The sequence below is a fragment of the Schistocerca piceifrons genome, chromosome 3 (genome assembly GCF_021461385.2).
Source record: "Schistocerca piceifrons isolate TAMUIC-IGC-003096 chromosome 3, iqSchPice1.1, whole genome shotgun sequence".
Lineage (NCBI taxonomy): Eukaryota > Metazoa > Arthropoda > Insecta > Orthoptera > Acrididae > Schistocerca > Schistocerca piceifrons.
In genome coordinates, this window is record NC_060140.1 from 364,136,738 (window position 1) to 364,161,442 (window position 24,705).

General features: G+C 40.9%; 1 protein-coding gene across 7 annotated transcripts in view; it reads right to left on the reverse strand.

Moving 5' to 3' along the window:
• Window positions 1-24,705, reverse strand: part of LOC124787635 — a 190,387-nt gene that overhangs the window by 121,435 nt on the left and 44,247 nt on the right. For 6 of the 7 annotated variants that reach the window (XM_047254408.1, XM_047254409.1, XM_047254405.1 and 3 more), the window contains exon 4: window positions 20,180-20,356. The exons of the other annotated variant lie outside the window; for it this stretch is intronic. In XM_047254408.1, coding sequence (XP_047110364.1) covers window positions 20,180-20,356 — 177 coding nt within the window. The remainder of the gene's footprint in view (window positions 1-20,179; window positions 20,357-24,705) is intronic. 7 annotated transcript variants of the gene reach the window in all.

The window sequence follows — 24,705 nt, forward strand, 5'->3', positions numbered from 1 at the left end:
CACAATAATGCGTTCACTATGCTGTTTGTGGTAGCTTATCCGCATTCCTATTTTTTTATTCATTATTAAACCTACTAATGCATTAGCCCTATTTGAGTTTGTATTTATAATCCTGTATTCAACTGACCAATAATCTTGTTCCTCCTGCCACCGAACTTCACTAATTTCCACTATATCTAACTTTAACCTATCCATTTCCCTATTTAAATTTTCTAACCTACCTGCCCGATTAAGGGATCTGACATTCCACGCTCCGATCGGTAGAACCCCAGTTTTCTTTCTCCTGATATCGACGTCCTCTTGAGTAGTCCCCGCCTGGAGATCCGAATGGGGGACTATTTTACCTCCAGAATATTTTATCCAAGAGGACGCCATCGTCATTTAATCATACAGTAAAGGTGCATGCCCTCGGAAAAATTACGGCTGTAGCTTCCCCTTGTTTTCAACCGTTCGCAGTACCAGAACAGCAAGGCCTTTTTGGTTAGTGTTACAAGGCCAGAGCAGTCAATCGTCCAGACTGTTGCCCCTGCAACTACTGAAAAGGCTCCTGCCCCTCTTAAGGAACCACACGTTTGTCTTGCCTCTCAACAGATACCCCTCCGTTGTGGTTGCACCTACGGTACGGCTATCTGTATCGTTGAGGTACGCAAGCCTCCCCACTAACTGCAAGGTCCATGGTTCATGGGGGGAGGAAATCATAGAGAAATAATTTTATTAAATACTTGACATAAAATTTATTGCAAAGGGATGGTAACAGTTGCAGACAACTGCTGGGGCAATAATTTCAGAAGAACTACAGTGCTTTAGGAAAAGATGTTTGTGTAACGATAATACGTTGTGACTTTAGAAGAGAATCGAATTTGTCATTTAATGTTTATGAGAATGCACTAAATTTAAAAAAAAATTACCTTCTGTTCGAAACGTTAGCAGTATAAGGGTTTCGTAAACACCTTATTAATTTTGTAAAGACTCTAGATGTAGATACAAAAATAATTATAAGTTTAGCTTCGAAAATGTACGATGAAACTATAATAACCCTATGAGCTTGAGAAGGATTCTATCAATCGGTCACATATTATTGATTAAAATAGGATTTAATTAAAGGAATATGTAATATACCATTAAATACTCCGTTATATACTGACAAATAGATAATAATAAAGGAAACTAAGACAAAGATAAAAATTTAAAAAGAAAGAATCCAGTCAGATCGAAAATACGCCACTTCAGTTATCTAGTTCCAACTTAACAAAGACATTCAGAAGACGGTACATCAATTTCAAGATATTTCTGGAGTAATGGGAAGATCTTTGAGAAGAAAAACAAGAAATGATACAATAGTAAATTGCATGAATGTGTGGCTGCACTTTCATTTGTCTATGATTCCGAATAATGGGCGGTGACAAACGAAGAAAAATCACGTATACAGGCAACAGTGATGAAGCTCATATAATGTGTAAGATGCTGTAATGAACCAGAGAAAATATGGAATGAGACAATTTCAGTGGATTCAAAAATATTTTCAGTTACTGACATGATTTAACAAAATGGGATTAAATGGAGGGATGAGGTATTTTGAAGGAGAGAAAATAGATTGCCAAAAATTCAATGAACTACTGGCAACTGGAAAGCGAGAACTAGATAAACCTTATAAGAGGTGCATGGATGACATGGATGACAGATTAGAACAGGTGACTGTGACACCTAATATGTGAAAGGGAATGATGGTAACGATGAAAGTTGCTTCGTTGGTGAGTCCTAAACAAGTGTCTGTACCACAGGAAAATTGGGCATCTCAGTTTTCAGTGCGAGCCAAACAGAAGATAGCTGGTGCTCACTGACCTCCTGGGCAGAACGCTGCGCCTTCAGCAGCGACACCGTCTCGTCTCGCCTCTGCTCAACGCGTCAGCAAGTGAAAGTAAGTTACGGTTTTCTACTAGGATGCAGTTGTTGATGATGGAGCAGTAGTACCTCAGGTTTGTATCACTGATGCCGCTAAACACATTTCCCAGGATTTTGACGGTAAAAATCTGCGTTAAATGAATTTATTAATAATGTGGACAAAACTTTCCAATTAGCGCGTGATCTGACCATCCAATATCGTTAAAATCACTAAAAGTTGTATTCAGGTTCCTGCATAAAGGAAACTGTTCGTGCATGTGAAGAAGTAAGAAATATGTTGTTAAAAAGTATGCATGTAAACGTACATTGTATTAATAAGCTTGTAATACGTTTTCTAGTAGGAAATTAAAGGGATAATAGATTGCAATTGGGCCAATAAAGTAGACACATTTCAGCATCAGTTTTGTGGAAGTGTTCTTGCTGCAATGCCAGCATAGTGGCTCTGAGCATTATGGGACTTAACTTCTTAGGTCAACAGTCCCCTAGAATTTAGAACTACTTAAACCTAACTAACCTAAGGACATCACACACATCCATGCCCGAGGCAGGATTCGAGGCTGCCACCGCAGCGGTCGCGCAGTTCCTGACTGTAGCGCTTAGAACCGCTCGGCCACCCTCGCCGGCGCCAGCATAGTACTGGCGAGATCTTTGTCATTCGTACGAAAATTAATCAGAGTAGTAATCATTCAGATCATCTCTAATGAGCACATACGGACACTCATTTGTGCAAGAGGCCAATACATCTCCCTCAATGACGCTGTTGATGTGCCTCTGATGAAAGAGACAGCAGTTTTATCCACTAAGGAAAAAGGATTTTTTTTATAATAATCATCAGGGCAAGAAGAGGAAGGTCTCCCTTAAGCGGTTATCATGTGGAAATGTAGAGCATATGTGTAAGGATTGCAGAAGTTCAAAAATGGTTCAAATGGCTCTGAGCGCTATGGGACTCAACTGCTGAGGTCATAAGTCCCCTAGAACTTAAAACTACTTAAACCTAACTAACCTAAGGACAACACACACATCCATGCCCGAGGCAGGATTCGAACCTGCGACCGTAGCGGTCGCGCGGTTCCAGACTGTAGCGCCAGAACCGCTCGGCCACCAGCGGCCGGCAATTGCAGAAGTAGTGTTAAGTGTAAATGCTATTTTGAATCAGGGGGCTTGAGCCAAGACATCCAGCTTGAGACATTAATTCTCAATGTAAACTCAGCTCAAGCATGTCGAGAGTCAGAGACGCCTAAGACAGTCAGCTGTCGAAGTTTCAATTTCTTGAGACACTGTGGTCCTTATAAGTAAGTGTTTTGAATGTCAAGGCCACAGCACATGGCTAAATGACTGTACCGAGAATGCAGGGCATTCTGTGAAAAATAATAAACAGGGAAACGAAAGAATGGCATAAGATTACAGTTGCCTCATGCCGAATTTGGAATGTATTCAAATTCGACTGTGAAATTAAAAATGAGTTTGTAGAGCTGAATTGCCCACCGAGTACCGAAAGTCCATTAAAATTGCTTCTAGGTAATGGAGAGCAAATTAGCTTGTTCAGTTTGAAATATCTGCGAAGTCAGTTCGGAAATACAAAGACAAAGGTATTTTGATACCTTTGTCTTTGTATTTCCGAACTGACTAATATATACATATATGACTGGATTTTAATACCTTTGTCTTTGTATTTCCGAACTGACTTCGCAGACCGCTACAGTCGCAGGTTCGAATCCTGCCTCGGGCATGGATGTGTGTTGTCCTTAGGTTAGTTAGGTGTATATATATATATATATATATATATATATATATATATATATATATATATATATATATAGGGTGGTCAACTGATCGTGACCGGGCCAAATATCTCACGAAATAAGCGTCAAACGAAAAAACTACAAAGAACGAAACTTGTCTAGATTGAAGAGGAAAACCAGATGGCGCTATGCTTGGTCCACTAGATGGAGCTGCCATACGTCAAACGGATATCAACTGCGTTTTTTTGAATAGGAAACCCCATTTTTATTATATCTTCGTGTAGTACGTAAAGAAATATGAATGTTTCAGTTGGACCACATTTTTCGCTTTGTGATAGATGGCGCTGTAATAGTCACAATCATATGGCTCACAATTTTAGACGAACAGTTGGTAACAGGTAGGTTTTTTAAATTAAAATACAGTGTGTAGGTACATTTGAACATTATATTTCGGTTGTTCCAATGTGATACATGTATCCTTGTGAATCTATCATTTCTGAGAACGCATGCTGTTACAGCGTGATAACCAGTAAATACCACAATAATGCAATAAATGCTCAAAATGATGTCCGTCAATCTCAATGCATTTGCCAATACTTGTGACACTCCTCTCAACAGCGAATAGTTCGCCTTCCGTAATGTTCGCACATGCATTGACACTGCGCTGACGCATGTTGTCAGGCGTTTTAGTTGGATCACGATACCAAATATCCTTCAACTTTCCCTACAGAAAGAAATCCGGTGACCGTGCGGGCCATGATATTGTGCATCGACGACCAATCCACCTGTCATGAACTATGCTATTCAATACCGCGTCAACCGCTAGAGACCTATGTGCCGGACATCCATCATGTTGGAAGTACATCGCCATTCTGTCATGCAGTGAAACATCTTGTACCAACATCGGTAGAACGTTACGTTGGAAATCAGCATACATTGCACGGTCCCGACACTTGGATGATGTCGTCCAGGATACCGAGCAGCATACATAGCACACGCCTGTTGGGCATTTTGATCACAATAGCCATACATCAACACGACATAGACCTTTTCCGCAACTGGTAAACGGTCATTTTAACACGGGTAGTGTATCACGAAGCAAATACCGTCAGCACTGGCGGAATGTTACGTGATACCACGTACTTATACGTTCGTAACTATTACAGCGCCATCTGTTACAAAGAGAAAAAGTTGGTCCATCTAAAACATTCGTATTTCGTTACGTACTACACGAATATGTAATAAAAATGGGGTTTCCTATTTAAAAAAACGCAGTTGATATCCGTTTGACCTATGGCAGCGCCATCTAGCAGGCCAACCATAGCGCCATCTGGTTTCCCCCTTCAAGCTAGACGAGTTTCACACACTGAATGGTTCAAATGGCTCTGAGCACTATGGGACTTAACATCTATAGTCATCAGTCCCCTAGAACTTAGAACTACTCAAACCTAACTAACCTAGGGACAGCACACAACACCCAGCCAGCACGAGGCAGAGAAAATCCCAGACCCCGCCGGGAATCGAACCCGGGAACCCGGGCGTGGGAAGCGAGAACGCTGCCGCACGACCACGAGATGCGGGCTAATAGACGAGTTTCGTTCCTTTTAGTTTTTTCTTCAGATATTTGGCCCGGTCACTATCAATGGACTACCCTGTATATATGAGATGGCAGATTTAGATCCTGGAATACATCAGAAATCAACAATGAACCATGAGATTCACCTAGTAGGACTGGAACTAGATATTCCCTACGCCAGTTTACTTATTATTGATTACTCCAAGGGAGCCCTGTGGATGGTCGGTAGTGAATTAGTAATGTAGGAGATACGTCCTTGCGCTTAATGAAGTTCACATTGAAATGAGAGGAGTATGACTAAGAAATTGTAATAATGAAAGGAATCGAGAAAAATTTTATAGTAGATGCATTGCGGAGGGTAAGGGAAGCATAATCAGTTGATACTGAAACACTGGCAAATGAAAGTGAAGAAGTGCAAGACGAATAGCAGGAGATAACTGACAAAGAAAAGCCAGAAATTATGCGGGAATTCCATGATGCACCCACATGTGGTAATCAAGTGATCCTAATAATTAGTAAACAGAAACGGTCAAGTATGAAGATCGAGAAGGATATTAAAGACTACATCAGAAAACTTCCTGGTTGTAAGTCTAACAAAGTAACGCAAAATAAGACAAAAATCCTGTTGGTGATACCACCACGACCAGAAGGAGTGCTTGATAGGTATGATACTAACATCGTCGGTCTACTGACGAAAACAGACAGGTATAACAGTGTGGTGTGCGTACTGCAATACCTTCAGTACACACACCATTAGGTTATTTGACTTGTCGCTCTAACGAAGTAGGCGAGTGTCAGCAATATTTCTCGTGGTCTTATCGTGGCGTGTTTATTTTCTGCCGTTAGGTCAGACGATAGAAATGCCACTTCCACGCTTAGAGTAGCAGATTGATGGTGACCAACTTTAAACAGATCTTGATTAATTTTCACACATGTTTATTAAAATAATAACAAGCATAAACATTACTTAAATTGGTTCTGGATGCTATTTACAATTGACAATCTGAAGTTCCTTTGGTACTGGTATGTTAATCTTATTCTCACATATATCTCTGTTACTTGACAAAAGTGTCTATACATTTATCTTCATGGCTATGTACAGGAATATGGTTATCTTATTAGGCGCAGACTGAAACCTGACTAGAGACTGGTACAGACAAATGCAGATGTCGTACCAACTGGTACAGACTAATGCAGACTGGTACAGACTGGTGCAGACAAATGCAGACTGACCAATCGGAGGTCTGTACACTCGTTATAATAAATATCTCGTCCGTTCATGTATCACTGCACGAGTGTGATCCGCGAGGAGAAAAGGTTTTACGTTAGCGGCAATTACATTGGCTGCGTTACATATTAATACGCGGATCGGCAGAAGCAGAATTTGGTCTGTCTCTATGGAAGCTCCATCTCGTAGTGACGGACGAGCGCTGCGCCTGCACTGTAGTGCTTAGTGGGGCGCGCTCTAGTGGGAAAGTTGTGTACGTGCTGACTACGCGGAACTATGTACACAAAAAAAAAGATGTATACTCTCATTCCAGGATGCTCTAACAAACTTCTTTGCAATAGAACTGATAGAAAAGGAGGATACAAATACAGTAGCTCCTGTCCTGATGGAAAGAATAATTCTGAGATTTCGGATACCCTCCGTAATTCTCAGTGAAAATGGTAGCAGTTTTTTCAAAAAATGGTTAAAATGATTCTGAGCACTATAGGACTTAACTTCAGAGATCATCAGTCCCCTAGAACTTAGAACTACTTAAACCTAACTGACCTAAGGACATCACACACATCCATGCCCGAGGCAGGATTCGAACCTGCGACCGTAGCAGTCGCGTGGTTCCAGACTGTAGCTCCTAGAACCGCACGGCCACCCTGGCCGGCGACACACTACAGAGAGCATGAAGACTCTTATCACTCTTGTTGCCATTTCCAGTCAAAGGTAGCCTTGGAATCATTAAACCGAACTATAACAGAATTCTTGAGACTCTGTATCAATGGGCTCAATCAAATTGGTTCGAGTGGCTCCCTTTGCGGTATTCCTGTACAATGCAACGACCTGTAGAGCTACGTACTATAGCCCACATGAGTTATTTCTCGGTATGGAATGTAACATACCAGGTATTTTGCATAGAATTTCCGTTGGTGTTACTTCCAATTACAATGATCATGTACTCAAATTGAAAGAGAAAATGAGATAGATGTACCAATATGCCAGAGATTATAAGAAACAGTGTAAGAAGAAGGACAAGCAGTGCTATGATAGATACCAAAATCCGAAAGATTTTAAAACAAGTCATCAAATCTTATTGTACAATCAAAGCGTTAGGAGTGGCGGAAGCTACAATCTCGGCACGCAGCGGCGTGGCCCGCACACTGTAGAAGGAGAAATGTTCAAATGTGTATGAAATCTTATGGGACTTAACTGCTAAGGTCATCAGTCCCTAAGCTTACTCACTATTTAACCTAAATTATCCTAAGGACAAACACACACACCCATGGCCGATGGAGGACTCGAACCTCCGCCGGAACCAGCCGCGCAGTCCACGACTGCAGCGCCTTAGAGTGCTCGGCTAATCGCGCGGCGTAGAAGGAGAAAGAGCCCCAATGTTGTCATTGGTTTACAGAAAAACAAATTTTTAACGGTGCATGTCAATAGGTTAAAGCATTTCTACTGAAACAGACGAATTTCAGCCTACCTTCACTGGAATTCGTCTTTCTGCATTTGCTCTTCACCACTCAGAAGCTGCAGTCTGACCACAAACCCCCTGTGTTCCCTCTATCCTATGTTAGGACACGAGAACATCACTTACATTTTGCTTCAGCACATGTCATATTTCAAACTCCTCCTGCACGTTTACATGTTGTCGTCAAAAACAGACCACGTCACTGTAGAAATACAGTAACATCACTCGAGTGGGAAGCTCTGTACTTCGTAAAATGGGGTAGATTACGTGAAGTATTAACAATGTTAACGTCCTTCACATACATCGTTATAAATCAATGTTATAATACATTGCTTACATGGGAACAATGGGCCACTGGCACTAACATACATTCACAAGTCAGACTGTCGGTACACTATCTCTGATTAGTGTACAGAGAGGCTTTTGGATGTATTTTCGTGCCAACGGACTCTCATTGTACCACCATCACGTACAGGAAAACATTTATTAATATGATCGCTTCTGATTGTCAAGTATCATCGAATAAATAAAGTAAATAAATTCTGTGTTATCTCGGAAATCTTCAGCTTCGGAAACCATTGTCATTCCAACTACTTCCGATGTTAAAAACCATCATTTCGTTTTATGTCTTGAATACTGTCTTTTCCTTAAAGATGACTGAAAATATTCTTAACTTGTAGCAGTTATGAAAGACTATGTGTGTCTTTGTGTGTGTGTGTGTGTGTGTGTGTGTGTGTGTGTGTGTGTGTGTGTGATAGAGAGAGAGAGAGAGAGAGAGAGACAGAGAGAGAGAGACGAAATGTAGCGGGGAGGTACAATTTTTGCTGTAGGAAACGAGTCGGTTTGACAAAGAATTTCGCCTCTCTGCTGTTGTCTCTTTTAGGCATCCCACGCATGTGACATGGGTGCGGTGCCAAACACGGTATGGTTAGTAGAAAAGCTCTAAAAACTGGGCGGAGGCCCTCTTGCTATAGTACAGACTTTGATTCCAGTTTAGTTACGACATTCCTCCGTCGGAGGTTCGAGTCCTCCCGCGTCCATGGGTGTGTGTGTTGTCCTTAGAGTAAGTTAGATTAAGATAGATTAGTGTGTAAACCTAGGGACCGATGACCTCAGCAGTTTGGTCCCATAAATTTGGACCTGCAAATTTCCAAATTTGTGTGCCTGAATGCAGGATCTTCCATTTTTAACTTCTGAAGATATCGAATTTCCATGTCACAACACTATTCTCATAACTGGTAGAGTAATCTTCAGTTATGTAAAATATAAAAACACTGATCTGTGGGTGACAGGGCATTAAGAGTGAAGTATGTGTCCTACTAAAGAATCTGTACTTTAGTTGTTGTCGTACATTTGTATTAAATTACTGCGTTTTATTTGCTGTCATTTGTGAGGCTCTTTGGTTCTTCGTAGAAGCATTCATCTGCATCTACATGATTACTCTGCAGTTCACAATTATGTGCCTGGCAGATTGTTCATCGAACCACATTCAAGCTATTTCCCTATCATTCTATCCTCGAACTGATCGCGGGAAAAACGAATAGTTAAACCTTTACGCCACAGGGCTGATTTCTCTTATTTAATTATGATCATCATTTCTTCGCATGAAGGTAGGTGGTAACAAAATATTTTTACACTCTGAGGAGAAAGCTGATGATTGAAACTGTATGGGAAAGATGAGGCCGCAACGTGAATCGCCTTTGCTTTAATGATTGCCGGCCCAATTCGTGTGTTATATACGTGGTACTATCTCCCCTACTTCGCAATAACACAAAAGGAACTGCCCTTCTCTGGACTTTTTCGATGTCCCCTTCATTCCTATCCGATGTTGACCACACGCCACACTGAAGTAACCTAGAACAGGTCGGACAAGCCTAATGTAAGCCGTCTCTTTAGTAGACCTATTGCATTTACTAAGTCATTTTTTGATCAATATATGGCAGTCTTTCGTTTACTTACCCTGCAATACAGTCTAATAACCTCCTAATCAGAGTATGAGCGCAATTTGTATGAACTTGAAAGTTTTTAACATTTTCATATATCTACTAAACACCTGTTTCTCTGGAGTGAAAAATTCCTTCAGTATCCGTGAAATTTTCTGTAGAGAATTTAGTCTACACGAGACATTTTAGTTCTACGTAGTCTTTGTTTTCTGCCACACTTTGATAATAACCAATACTTTTCGCTTGTTATCACTTAACTCTTTCGCAATTTAGGTAACTAAAGGGAATACGCAATAAGACGAAAACGAATTATTCTTTTCTTCAAAGGCAGTAGCTACATGGAAGCCACTGCGATTTACGATGATCCCGTGTTCGTCAAATCGGGCAGGATATAGTTTTCATGGGACATACATCCGAAAGGAGTGCAGTTCACATTGATCGGTGAAGGTACCATGTCCAAAGATATGGAGGTTAGTACTTCCATGCAACATTTTCATTCCTCACAAAATGTATCCTCGATCATAAAAACGATCATGTTCGGCAATGTTCCTGGTTGCATTACGTTATCTGACCTCTCGCCGTCTGAGGGTACGTGGACAATCATTAGTAAAACTGAATCTGATCTCACACAAGAATATCCCGCCACCCGAGACCTCGTCAGTCCAGTTCTTATATATTCACACTGCCACGAACGCTGACGCCGATGTGCAGTCATCTGCAGAACACAGCGAAGTGGTCAAAGAGAACACCCCTTGCGCTCGCCCGTCACTACCGATCATGAGACCTGTGCCTGTCAGTCGCGTTAAATGTGGTTGCCAGTGTACCCGCTATTTGACACACGTCTCTTCTTGTCTGTTGCACAGTGTAGCGGTCATCTGCTACTGAGCTGACCGTGCTCTAAACCTGCTATCCTTCGAGCAGCAGTGACTGTAGTCAGGAATGCTCCCAATGCATGTGAAACACTGCTGTCAGCAACAGCAAATTCCTGGGCTAATCACACTTTGTCCGTCCTCCAGTTTCCCCATGATTCTTCCCCCCCGAAGGGTATCCAGATGCTATCTCCGGGCCACGACGTAAAGAAACACACCACCACACTGCACCGTAACGCTCGTTGATTAACATACATCCTCTTTTCCCGACACTTAAATAGCTTCGTGTCACAAGGCCAGCCAAATTTGTCGCTATAGTCACGCCGACCTCACGCCATTTGACGTAAAAACTTCAGAGAACACTTTTCCTATGAAAACGAGATCCCACAACTCTATTCATTCCCACTGAGTGGTTAACCAATTCCGTCCTTAAGTTTTGCATTATACTTACTTAAAGGTAGTAGAAGCAGTTACGTTTCTAATTTAATTCTTAGTATGCAATGAGCTAAACACCGTGTGGCAAGGTGCCATTACACAAGTTGCTGTGGCTGCCCTATAGCCTGTGGACTTTGCCTGTCCCCCCCCCCCCCCCCAGTCGAATACTTCCAACATTCTTTCATCCATGCAGAAATATCGGTCGTACCCCGCACGGTTCGAACACTTTGACATCTTGAGCAGAGGTAAACCACGTCACAGATATGCGCACATTTATCTCAATTCAGATCGGATTCCTTCTTTACATAACAGTCCTAGGAAGACAAGATCGTTTCCCTACTGATAACTTTCGAAGGGAGACCTCATATCTCCATTGAATACTATCATTTACCTGTCAGTCTGTGTAAGTGTGTAACGTCCCTTAGCAAAAGACATATTTTGTAGTAAAGAGAAAATATTGTGCATCGTATTCTGTTATTGTATGGAATTATGTATTTTTTTTATTATTATTTATTTTAGATAATATCTGTGTCGGCGAGTACTGAAACCGCACAGACGATAAATATCATACAAAGATGAAAAAATATCACTAGTATAAATAATACAGAGCGAACATTAATTTCTTTGTCTTCCTCTTGGAGTTACGGGAGTAAGATAGCGTGTGTCGCAGTTGTACATGCTAACGTAGTCTTCTTTTGTCATGGTTAATCGATGTACGCCATTACGTACTCATTTTTAAAAAAGGTGTGTATTGTAGATAAGTTAACATATTTGAATGTTTTGAATAGAGTTATTTAATGAAACCTTGCATTATTACTTGTAGTAGCTTGCTTAAATTATTATCCCATCCTTTTAAGACATTTTCAGTTATTTAAATATTATCCGTGGTGCAGAGCTGCGCTACGAACGAACAAGCCGCTGCCGCGGCGCTTTCAAACTGCATTAAAAGAAATCGATCATACCGCAAAGAAGCGGGAAGGTAATAGTGAAATAAAATCATCTCTTTCAGCTTCCGGACTTGCAGAGCAGAGCAGCAGATTTTATGATGTGTTTTGCAGGTTGACGCGGGCTGCTGATAATATATTGCTAACAGTACAAAAGAGATAATTTACCTTCGTAACATAATAGGAATTTTGTTGTGCTTAGTTCTGGTCTGGCAAACCTTATAGTGAAAACGTATTTTTCTCCGACAATAGTCTCATGTTCTTGCGCTAGTCGTGGTAATTATTGGTGTTTTACGCTTAACAAAAATCCACTGCAAAATGTTGAACAATCTTTGCGAACTGTAACATCAGTATTTCATAACAAAGTAATTTTCATTTTCAATAACTATAAAGTAGGGAAGATATGTTGATTTTTTTATAGTGAGTTACAGTAACCAAAAATGTTCCTTTAATAGAAAGCCAGATACAGAACAATAAGAACCCAATATATTCTGTTTTGTTGAAAATTAATGATTATAAAGAAATTCTTGGCACAGCATTACTAAAAGGTATTTCGCGACTCTTTTCGTATATGCGTTGTTACGCAAATAATAATAATCACAATAATAATAAAAAACAAAACAAAAATAAATAGAAAAGAGTATATATATATTTACGAGTTACGCGAAATTGTCGCCCAAAAACGCGGGGCGCGAATTTGCAGTGGCCACGAAAATAAGAATATTTTATGTACTTTCTTTCAGTGTTTATTGTTATATATATGTATGTATTTAGTGATAAATGTATGTATGTGTATCATGATTAATGCTATGTATTAATGAATGTACAAAAATTTTTCATGAAAAACCGCACCACTGCAAGCAAGTTAGAGGAAACGATCCTGATAGTACTGAGAAACTGTAACGACTACATAATCCGGGGGCAGCCGAACACCGAGATCAGATAAATAAAAGGTAAGACTACAGTGTAGTTGTCCTGTTTGTAGAAGCTTAACTCCAGTGAAGTGATCTCATATCGCTAGTGGTGTGTAGTTTGATGTTAGTGTCTATGACAGGACAAAGTTGATCGTAGATAAACTAACATATTTTGAGTGCAAGTGAAAAAACTGTCAGGTCTTGTGTTCGAGTAGGTAATTTATGAATATGGTTACATTGCGTAGTCAACGTCCGAGCAATATGGATACTGAGGAACAGCCATTAGTTAGTGCAGGAAATGTAGAAACGGGTGCATTAAGCAGTACAAGTACTCTCTTTGAGGATATACCATGCGAAAATGTGGGGGCAGGGGTACAGGAAGTGGTGCCACCGCCCACCAGTGCTCAAGGAGAGGTAGATAAAGAAATAGCACCACCTCCAGAAAAGCAGGAACCAGAGAGTGGTAATCTGCCTGGTGGGTATTCACTTCAGGCGATATTAGAGCGCGTGCTGGATTACCAGGCAAAATTCGCGCAACAACAAGCTGAAAAAGACGAAAAAATTGAAATCTTTCTTGCACAGCAAGCCGAGCGAGATCGCCAGTTAACAGAAAATTTACTTGCCCAGTAAGCTGAGCGAGATAGCCAGTTAACAGAAAATTTACTTGCCCAGCAAGCTGAGCGAGATCGCCAGCAGGCTGAGAGGGACCAGCAACTTGTGCAATCGTTAGAAAATATGAAAAAAGAGATTGCCTGTATGAAACAGAATTATGAGTCGATACCTAAGGCTGTGCAGGAGTTGACGGTACAGGTCAACAACCTGCAAGTAGCAAACACTAACATGGTAGACGAGATAGGCGTCTTAGCCAACCGGTTAGAAAAGCTAGAGGTAGATTCCACACAGCTTGTAGAGCAGAAGTGGAACGAACAAGCGACTAAAATTGAAACCGAATTCAACTCATGGCTAGAAGTGAAGGAGAGTGAGATCGAAAAAAATATTAATTCTAAGGTACAAGCAGCCATAGCAGATAGAGATTTCGAATCGTTCAGTACCGCAGTAAATAGTCAGGTACAGAACGACGTGCAAACCATCAAACAAATACTCAGTGAGGATATTCCGCAGTGGCAAGTGAATATTAACAAACGGATATCCGACTTGGAAAAGGGTTTAGCACAAAGTAGCAAACATCTTGAACATGAAACTATGTCGCCAGCAGCCTATGTTTCTGGAAACGCACAAACTTATACGCGACGCAACAATGGTGAATCTTTAGGCGATAATGCGAAGAGCTGTAGCTTCGGTTCGGAGCACACAGCCTATGTCCCAGGAGCAAACCAGTATAGCCCAAAAATATTAGTTGAAGAAAGTTTGATAAAAAATAGGCAGTTTCAAACGTTTACTACTGAACGGAAGTCAGTACACCCAGTAGTATTCATAAAAAGCTTTAAAAATATCTTGCCTAGTGTGTGGAACGAAGCACAGAAAATTCAATACGTAATGTCATACATTCAGGGTGATGCAGCGTTGTGGGCTACGGAAGTAGCAGACAGCTGCATGACATACGAACAGTTCGAGAGGGCGTTTTTGTCGAAATACTGGTCGCCTTGTATACAAGAGCGGCTAAGAAAAGAAGTATACAATCCCGAACCGTATTCACCCCGTCTTGGGAATCTGAGACGGTATTTCGAGAAGTACATAAACAAAACGCGTTACTGGGACGAGCCTATCTCACCAAGAGACATAATAAGACTCCTAAAATCACATTTACCCCTTCATATCAAAGAGAAATTAATACACGTACCAGAAAGCGACATGGAACATTTCCTGTCTGTTCTAGATTCAGTAGACTTAATCCAGGAAGACGCAAAAGCAGCGTGTGATCGCTCGCGGAATAATGGATCAGGATGTAAACATGACAGAAATAATAGTGCACAAAACCACAACCATGGAAATGGTGGGGGTGGTAACAAGCGGCAAGAGCATTCGCAAAATTGTAATAATGGGAGAAGTCAGAACGGGTATGGGCAGCCGTCCCATAATAAAAAGCGTCGATTTGACGACCGGTACGATTCCGGATTGCCAGGGACCAACCGCTGGAAAAATGCGCGAGGTCAGTGGCATAGCAATTACAATGACGGTAATCGTAATTGGAATCAGAATCAGCGACCAAGCCCAGAGCGGCAGGGTAATGACCGGTACGATAACAACAGACCACCACTGCAGAACGCGCCTATTGCGCAGTCGTGGCGGCCCACAAACCAAAGCGTAAACATAGTAGAGGTCGCGGATAATAGCCGTCCAAGTACCTCGCAAGCAAGCCATCCAACAAACTAGAATCGGCCTCGATATGCTCTCCATCGCTGGCCGAGGGGTGGAGTGAGAGCAACACGAATAACAATAGTATCCCTGGAATACATATGCTGCGATACAACGACGGTATCAGTATGGATAAAGATCTACTGACCGAACCGCATGAATGTAAGAAAGATAGCAACGAAAATGTGCAAGCCGTAATAGAAGCGAAAATCAATGATGTTGCAGTGAATATAATCATTGACACAGGTGCCTCAGTGAGTGTAATGAGTACAGAGTTGTTTAAAGCGCTAGGGAAGGGACGTAGTATACCGACTTTCCCGGTTAATAATTGCAAGGTGTCTGGAGCTATAAGTGCACAGAGCCAGTTAGTTAAGTACCAGGTGCAGGTGGAGATTTGTAAGGAGGGCGAAGCCATAGTGAACTCGTTCCTCATTGTTAAAGGGTTAAAGGTGGCCTGCATTCTGGGAGAAGATTTTCTCCGTGAGAGGGACGCAGTGATCGACCTCTCCTCGGGAAAACTAAGTATAGTTAATAAAGGTAGGAGGATTGAGTTGTCTATGATGAAATCGAAGGAGGTACTTGTGCCATGTTGCAATCGAATTAATATCAAAGGTAGGAACCCCTGGGTACTACACTTTAATGATTATTCACCTGTGACGGATCTCTATTATCCGAATATAGGAGATAGAAATTTTGAACCAAATGTTGATGAATTTCGAACCAAAGTACAGGAATCTGAAAGTTTAAGCAACATATTAAAGCAACAGTTGACGCAGCTGCTATCAGAATATAACATGGTATTTACCGACCGACCAGCAATAGTCAAAGGGTACCACTATCACATAGAGGTGATGCCTCACAAAACATACTGTCGCGCATCTTACTCCATCCCTTGGTCGAGGAGGGAGGTAGTGGCTAAAGAGATTAGGAAGATGTTAGAATGGGATATCATTGAGCCCTCTCTCTCTCCATATAGTAGTCCTCTTGTAGCAGTGGCGAAAGCCAACGGAAAAATCCGGCTAGTGTTAGATGCACGGGATATCAATAAAATCATTATACCCGTCAGAACTCACCCAGAAAATTTAGATGAGCACATACAAAAATTCCACGGAGTGCAGTACTTGACCTCGGTTGATCTTAAAAGTTCGTACTGGCAAATCCCACTTACACCAGAATCAAGGAAGTACACAGCCTTTATATTCGGAGGGCGAAGTTACCAATTCAAGGTACTTCCCTTCGGATTGAATGTAAGTGCTGGAGTATTTATTACGGCTCTAGACACGGTACTGGGTCCAGACTTGTTAGAAAAAATCACAGTATATGTTGATGACCTTGTAATCGCTACTGCTACTTGGGACGAACATATGGAATTGCTGCATAGAGTATTAGAGAAATTTAAGCAAGCAGGTGTGACAGCAAATTTAGAAAAGTCAAAATTCGGACGCAATAAAATTAAATTCCTAGGACACCTGATCACGCCGCTTGGTATCAGCCCAGACAACAAAAAACTAGAGGCGATCCGAGAATTTCCGAGCCCCCGAACTAAGAGGCAATTGAAAGCATTCATTGGACTTACGTCTGTTTTCAGAAGGTTCGTACCTAATCAGTTGTTAAATGACGCGTCATTGTTAAATCTACTGCGAAAAAATGTGCAGTGGGTTTGGACTGACAAATGTCAGCAAGCTTTCGAAGCAATTAAAACCGCCCTGCTGAATGCAAATATTTTGCAGCACCCGGACCTATCAAAAAAATTTTGCCTTGCGACGGACTCGTGTTCCTATGGCTTGGGAGCGTGCCTGTTCCAGTGGGAGGAAGGCAACGACCCGGCAGCAATAAAGATTATCGGCTTTGCCAGTAGGACTTTAACTAGCTGCGAGAGAGCCTACTCGGCAACGGAACTGGAAGCGCTCGCCGTAGTCTGGGCTGTAAAAAAGTTTAATTACTACATATATGGGAAGGAGATTAAAGTGTATGATGACCACCAGGCGTTAAGTTTTTTGATGTCATGCAAGCTATTCCATACCCGACTAAGGAGATGGATGCTTACATTACAAGAATACCGAATAAAGATTATGTGCATAAAAGGACAAGATAACATAGTAGCGGATGCTTTGTCGCGACTGCCGGTAGGATTACCGGAGTTAGCCGAGATGCTAGAACAATCCGCCGAATATAAAGTGCTTTTAGTACGAGACAATGCTTACAGGAAGGATTTTCTATATATATGTCAAAATATGTCTGAACTACAGAGGTCAGATCCGATGTGGGCAAAAATCATTAACAATATTGAAAATGGTGTCAACAATAGAGACGACCAAGGTTTTAAAATTGTGGACAATATTTTGTATTATAAACTTAGCACGAAAGAAGACGGCTGGGCAGTATGCATACCTAACCAGTCTGGCAAAGTCATAATATGGCACACGCACTTGGCATGGGGCCATGCAGGAATCGGGAAGTGTGCAGAAATCATAGCGAGATACTGCCACTTTCCCCGAATGAAACACCAAATTCAGGTAACAGTTAGGACTTGCGCTATATGCCAGAAAGCAAAACACTACAGTAGGTCCACCAAATTTGAACTTCATCCCATAGTTCCACTCCGGCCACTTCAATTAGTATCTGTGGATGTAGCAGGTCCCTACCCCATGGCCAGAGGAGGTATGAAATATATACTGGCCATGTACGATATTTTTTCCAAATACTTGGCAATTTATTGTATAAAATCAGCTACTGCCAAAACCATAGTCAGACGGATCAATCAAGAATACTTGCCCCAAGTGGGGAAACTTGAAGCCATAACGACTGACAATGCCACTTATTTCACGGGTCGCACTTGGAAAAATTACCTAATGGAACAAGGTATACAGCATATTCTGGTATCCCGGTTCCATCCAGAAGCAAGTTTAGTCGAAAGAACGTTCAGAGAATTGAATAAGTTCCTTAGAATTTACATAGGGAACCGACACACCAGATGGCCTGAGTTGGTACCTAAATTTGTAGAAATCCACAATTTAACACCCCCACTCAAGTACAGGATACCCACTAGTAGAGATATTGAAAGGGGTTAATGAGACACAGAATGAATGGCTCACGCCTTTACCGAGACTACCAACCAAGGTAGAAACAAGAGAGGAAAAGAAAAAAAAAATGGGACAAACTAACCAGCTGTGCTGCAAAGAGAAAAAAGAAGTACGACCGAGGTGTAACTAACAAACAGAAATACAATGTAGGGGACATGGTGCTTATTCGTAACCACCCCAAATCCTCAGCCACCCTAAAGCGAAATAGTAAGTGGCAAATGGTATATTCAGGGCCCTTTGAAGTAATAAAGGTGCCACACGAATGTAGCTATTTGTTAGCACATCCCCAGACGGGGAAAATAAAAGGACTGTATCCACGTAAAGATGTAAAGTTATTTATTTAGTGACATGTCTGATGTAAATAGTAGTGGTAAGAAGATTTCAATTGTGTTTTAGAGTATAAGTATGTTAGTTTTAAGAAAGAATTTATGTATAGTTACAATTTTGAGGAAGTAGAATCAGTAAACTGAGCAATAATATGCAAATGGAAGACTTTGTTTACAGACAGTTAGTGTCATTAAAATACTACATGCTCTTCAAGCAATGAATAATCTTTTGTTGATAAAATAATGATTAATTTCTTGAATCATTTTGTAGTAAGTAAGTACAATTAATGATGAAATCTCATATAAATATGTAGCAGATGTAATTGTGTTAGAATTAAGGAACCCTGAGAGAGAGTCTATACTAGCCAAAAATTGACTTTGTAGTACGAAATAATTATGTGATGTAATGTTTACTGCCAATAGTGATCTGAGAACGACACTGGAGCAGAATCCAATAAAAAACAAAACCGTTCTGTGTAACCCATGCTTTGTATGTATTAATGCTTCAATTGAAGCCTGTGTACTTGGTACACGTTCTTGAATATTAATTACGCGGTACGCGAATCAAGTTACGCGGAAACTACACTGTAGTCCTGTAGGACAGACCGTTAAAAATAATACTGGTACTAAATGAAGTATTTATTGAACAATATGCCCAAGTCAAGCTGTCATGCACATGGTAAAATCTGTTTGCTAGATGGGTGATAACCTGGCAAGCTGCACTAAAAGAGGAAAAGAAAGCTATGTACAAAAAAAATCACACACCTTTAAATAATGACAAAAAAGCAATATATGCCTAGTAATAGTATTAAAAGTGTGTAATGAGAAGGTAACACAATGGACTCAATGTAGATGAGAGTGATTATGCTAAGAACAGTTGTTATGCATTAAAAATAAACTGTGTGCATAAACAATCTAGGAAAGGACGGAATATTGTGTGTAGTAGGGACAGAAAATGACTGTTGTATCTCGACTCATCCGTGAGCATTCAGCCGGCTGGAGTGGCCGAGCTGTTCTATGCGCTTCAGTCTGGAACCGCGCGACCGCTACGGTCGCAGGTTCGAATCCTGCCTCGGGCATGGATGTTTGTGATGTCCTTAGGTTAGTTAGGTTTAAGTAGTTCTAAGTTCTAGGGGACTGATGACCTAAGAAGTTAGGTCCCATATTGCTCAGAGCCATTTGAACCATTTTTTTTTTTTTGAGCAGTCATGCATCTATTATTCCCAGATAGTGTCTCATAAAGATCTTTATTTTGTGGGCACTTTCAGCATGACAGCACTCCTAATCAATAAGGATGCATAAAGCATTACTAAGATTTGTTTAAGTAGTCTCTGTCAGTTTTCAATAGAATCAATTTACCTAAGGTATTCCTGTTTGGATGAGAAATACATGGTACACAACACTGATACCGAAGTGTTTAACTTTTAGCTCAATGTACTTACCCTCATTAGCTAAATCTTTGCAGTAACTCGGCAAGTTGCTTGATAAAAATTTTAGTTCCTTTGCTTGTTCCAGATGAGGACAAACTCTAAGTTTGAAAAATCTCCTATGCTGAGCCTTGAGATCCGAAGGCTGCGTCGTGTTTGATGTACCTTCCATGGCCATGACCGCTTTATTTTCTGTACACAACAAAAATAACAATATTAGAGTTCGGAGTACCTGAGTCGATGATCATAACCCCCCCCCCCCCTTACTCTATTTTTAAGATCCTTCGTTATCGAGCTGCAGGAACAGGCTTCAAGGTGCAGTGACTATGCAGGACGAAATATACACAATACTATTTATTATTACATATACTTGCCTAAGGATAGGTCACCTGAGAATTAAGTAATGATGCAGATTGCAATGCACAAGTCAAAACCTGAAGTCTGATTATTCTTAAACACCAGATCAAATCGTCTACTACAGACGACAAATGTACACCTGCAATTTTACAGATGTGATGGCTCTTTCACAGACAAAGCTGACAACAGAAAACGTTTTCACAAACATTAGAATGGGACATGAGTAAAAAAACTGATCAAATGAGATATCCTCAGCAATATTTGACAGACAGTCAAAGTACGATTTCCTTCAGTTTACTCATTTTGAGCCGCAAGGGACGATCAGTGACAGTGCATTAAAGATAAACTTCTTTGGCAATATCCCAATAATAATATTTATTCTCGATAACTTGTTTCAGTTATCTGAGGATGGTAAGACTGGTTACCGAAATTGGCTATCAAGAAAATCGTTTAGTATTATCGATCTTGGCAAACTAGTTTATCTTCTCTGATGTAATAATGATTTGTCTAGCTACTGAACTTCGTGGCTTTGCATGGATGGCTTCGGAGGACCGAGTAGAAACTTCACAGTCGTAATGATGTTCTGCTATTTTTCCGTCACAACTTAGTCCCCCAAATGTGAAGTATATTGAACTGATGTCCCACGGCACTCCTTTCTGCCATCGAAAAGAGTATTCGCGCTAATACAAGACACTAGCGCTCGACTAATTATTTCTGGCCCGAAAGAATATGAAGATATTTTTGCATTGCATGCTCAACTTTCTAACTTGGCTGTGAACTGCACATTTAAGAGTTTGGAAGAAGATTGCAAATGTAATGGGGAAGAAACTAAGTGGCTGTAATTACAGATTTTCTTCAACTAACCGCTTCGTTTCCTGCAATACTTCTGAAGGAAATGTGACAGTGGTAGGAGAACCAGATTATCACAGATTGCAGTTCTGGAACGTCGGTGCTGAAGAAAGATAAACGTTTGATGAATATGGATGCTACGCAAGTTGTGTCATCTCGCGGGTGGTGCCATCTCGCGTGCCCTAGAACTTAGCCAAGTTTCTTCACTTTAAGCATTTGCTAGAGAAAGAATTTTGCATTAGAGTGGAAACTGAATGAACAACTGCTTTTGTACAAGAATTTGTTTGCATCTAATACTGTAGAATCGAAAGAAGAGACGCCTAAGAACGACGTGAAACACAACAGAATTTTACAGACTTTGCTGTCTGAATTCAGTGCAAAGAATTATTATTTCGATTCCTTACATTTCACTACACATTGCCTTTTTTCAGTACCAATAATTGTGACTACTATCCTAAACACTTAAAAGGGAACCACAGTGTAACTCTTTAGTTATTATGACACTGTAACTTTACTAACTTCCCCATGAACCAGGGACCTTCCCGTTGGTTGGGAGGCTTGCGTGTCTCAGCGATACAGATAGCCGTACCGTAGGTGCAACCACAACGGAGGGGTCTCTATGGAGAGGCCAGGCAAACTTGTGGTTCCTGAAGAGGGGCAGCAGCCTTTTCAGTAGCTGCAGGGGCAACAGTCTGGATGATTGACTGGTGTGACCTTGTTACACTAACCAAAACGGCCTTGCTGTGCTAGTACTGCGAACGACTGAAAGCAAGGGGAAACTACAGCCGTACAGTTTTACTGTATGGTTAAATGATGATGGCGTCCTTTTGGGTAAAATATTCCGGAGGTAAAATAGTCCCCCATTCGCATCTCCGGGCGAGGACGTTGTTATCAGGAGAAAGAAAACTGACGTTCTACGGATTGGAGCGTGGAATGTCAGATCCCTTAATCGGGCAGGTAGGTTAGAAAATTAAAAAAGGGAAATGAATAGGTTAATGTTAGATATAGTGGAAATTAGTGAAGTTCGGTGGCAGGAGGAACAAGACTTCTGGTCAGGTTACTACAGGGTTATAAACACAAAATAAAATAGGGGTAATGCAGGAGTAGGTTTATTAATGAATAGGAAAATAGGAATGGGGGTAAGCAACTACAAACAGCATAGTGAACGCATTATTGTGGCCAAGATATATACGAATCCCACGCCTACTACTGTAGTACAAGTTCATATGCCACCTACCTCCGCAGATGACGAAGAGATTGATGAAATGTATGATGAGATAAAAGATATTATTTAGATAGTGAATGAAGACGAAAATTCAATTGTCATGGGTGACTGGAACTCGACAGCAGGAAAAGGAAGAGAAGGAAACGTAGTAGGCGAGTATGGAATGGGATTAAGGAATGAAACAGGAAGCCGCCTGGTAGAATTTTGCGCAGAGCATAATTTAATCATAGCTAACACTTGGTCGAAGAATCATAGAAGAAGGATGTATACACGGAAGAAGCCAGGAGATACTGGAAGGTCTCAGGTAGATTGTATAATGGTAAGACAGAGATTCAGGAATCAGGTTTTAAACTGTAAGACATTTCCAGGGGTAGATGTGGACTCTGACCACAATCTATTGGTTATGGACTGTAGACTAAAACTAAAGAAACTGCAAAAAAGTGGGAATTTGAGGAGGTGGCACCTGGATAAACTGAAAGAACCTGAGGTTGTAGGGAGTTTCAGGGAGAGCATTAGGGAACGATTGACAAATGCAGGGGAAACAAGTACAGTAGAAGAAGAATGGGTAGCTTTGAGAGATGAAATAGTGAAGGTAGCAGAGGATCAAGTAGCTAAAAAGTCGAGGACTACTAGAAATCCTTGGGTAACAGAAGAGATATTGAATTTAATTGATAAAAGGCGAAAATATAAAAATGCAGTAAATGAAGCAGGCAAAAAGGAATACAATCGTCTCATAAATGAGATCGACAGGAAATGCAAAATAGCTAAGCAGGGATGGCTAGAAGACTAGGAGTAAGATAGATACTGCCAACAGGAAAATTAAAGAGACCCTTGAAGAAAAGAGAACCACTTGCACTTGCATGATTATCAAGAGGTCAGATGGAAACCCAGTTCTAAGCAAAGAACGAAAAGCAGAAAGGTGGAAGGAGTATATAGAGGATCTATACAAGGGCGATGTTATTGAGGACAATATTATTGGAAATGGAAGAGGATGGAGATGAAGATGAAATGGGAAATATGATACTGCGTGAAGAGCTTGACACAGCACTGAAAGGCCTAAGTCGAAACAAGGCCCCGGTAGTACACAACATTCCATTAGAACTACTGACAGCCTTGGGAGAGCCATGCCTAACAAACCTCTACCATCTATTTAGCAAGATGTATGAGACAGACGAAACACCCTCAGACTTCAAGAAGAATATAATAATTCCAATCCCAAACAAAGCAGTTGTTGACAGATGGGAAAATTAAGGAACTATAAGTTTATTAAGCCACGACTTCAAAATACTAACACGAATTCTTTACAGACTAATGGAAAAACTGGTAGAAGCCGACCTCGGGGAAGTTCAGTTTGGATTCCGTAGAAATATTGGAACACGGGAAGCAATACTGACCCTACGACTTACCTTCGAAGAAAGATTAAGGAAAGGCAAACCTACGTTTCTAGCATTTGTAAACTTAGAGAAAGGTTTCGACAATGTTGACTGGAATACTCTGTTTCCAATTCTGAAGGTGGCAGGGGTAAAATACAGGGAGCGATAGGCTACTTATAATTTGTACAGATACCAGATGGCAGGTATAAGAGTCGAGGGACATGAAAGGGAAGCAGTGGTTGGGAAGGGAGTGAGACAGGGTTGTAATCTGTCCCCGATGTTATTCAATCTGTATATTGAGCATGCAGTAATGGAAACAAAAGAAAAATTTGGAGTAGGAATTAAAATCCATGGAGAAGAATTAAAGACTTTGAGGTTCGCCGATGACATTGTAATTCTGTCAGAGACATCAAAGGACTTGGAAGAGCAGTTGAACGGAGCGGACAGTCTCTTGAAAGGAGGATCTAAGATGAACGTCAACAGAAGCAAAACGAGGATAATGGAATGTAGTCGAATTAAATCGGGTGATGTTGCGGGAATTAGATTAGGAAATGAGAGGCGTAAAGTAGTAAATGTGTTTTGCTATCTGGGGAGCAAAATAACTGATGATGGTCGTAGTAGAGAGATATAAAATGCAGACTGTCAATCGCAAAGAAAGCGTTTCTGAAGAAGAGGAATTTGTTAACATCGAGTATAGATTTAAGTGTCAGGAAGTCGTTTCTGAAAGTATTTGTATG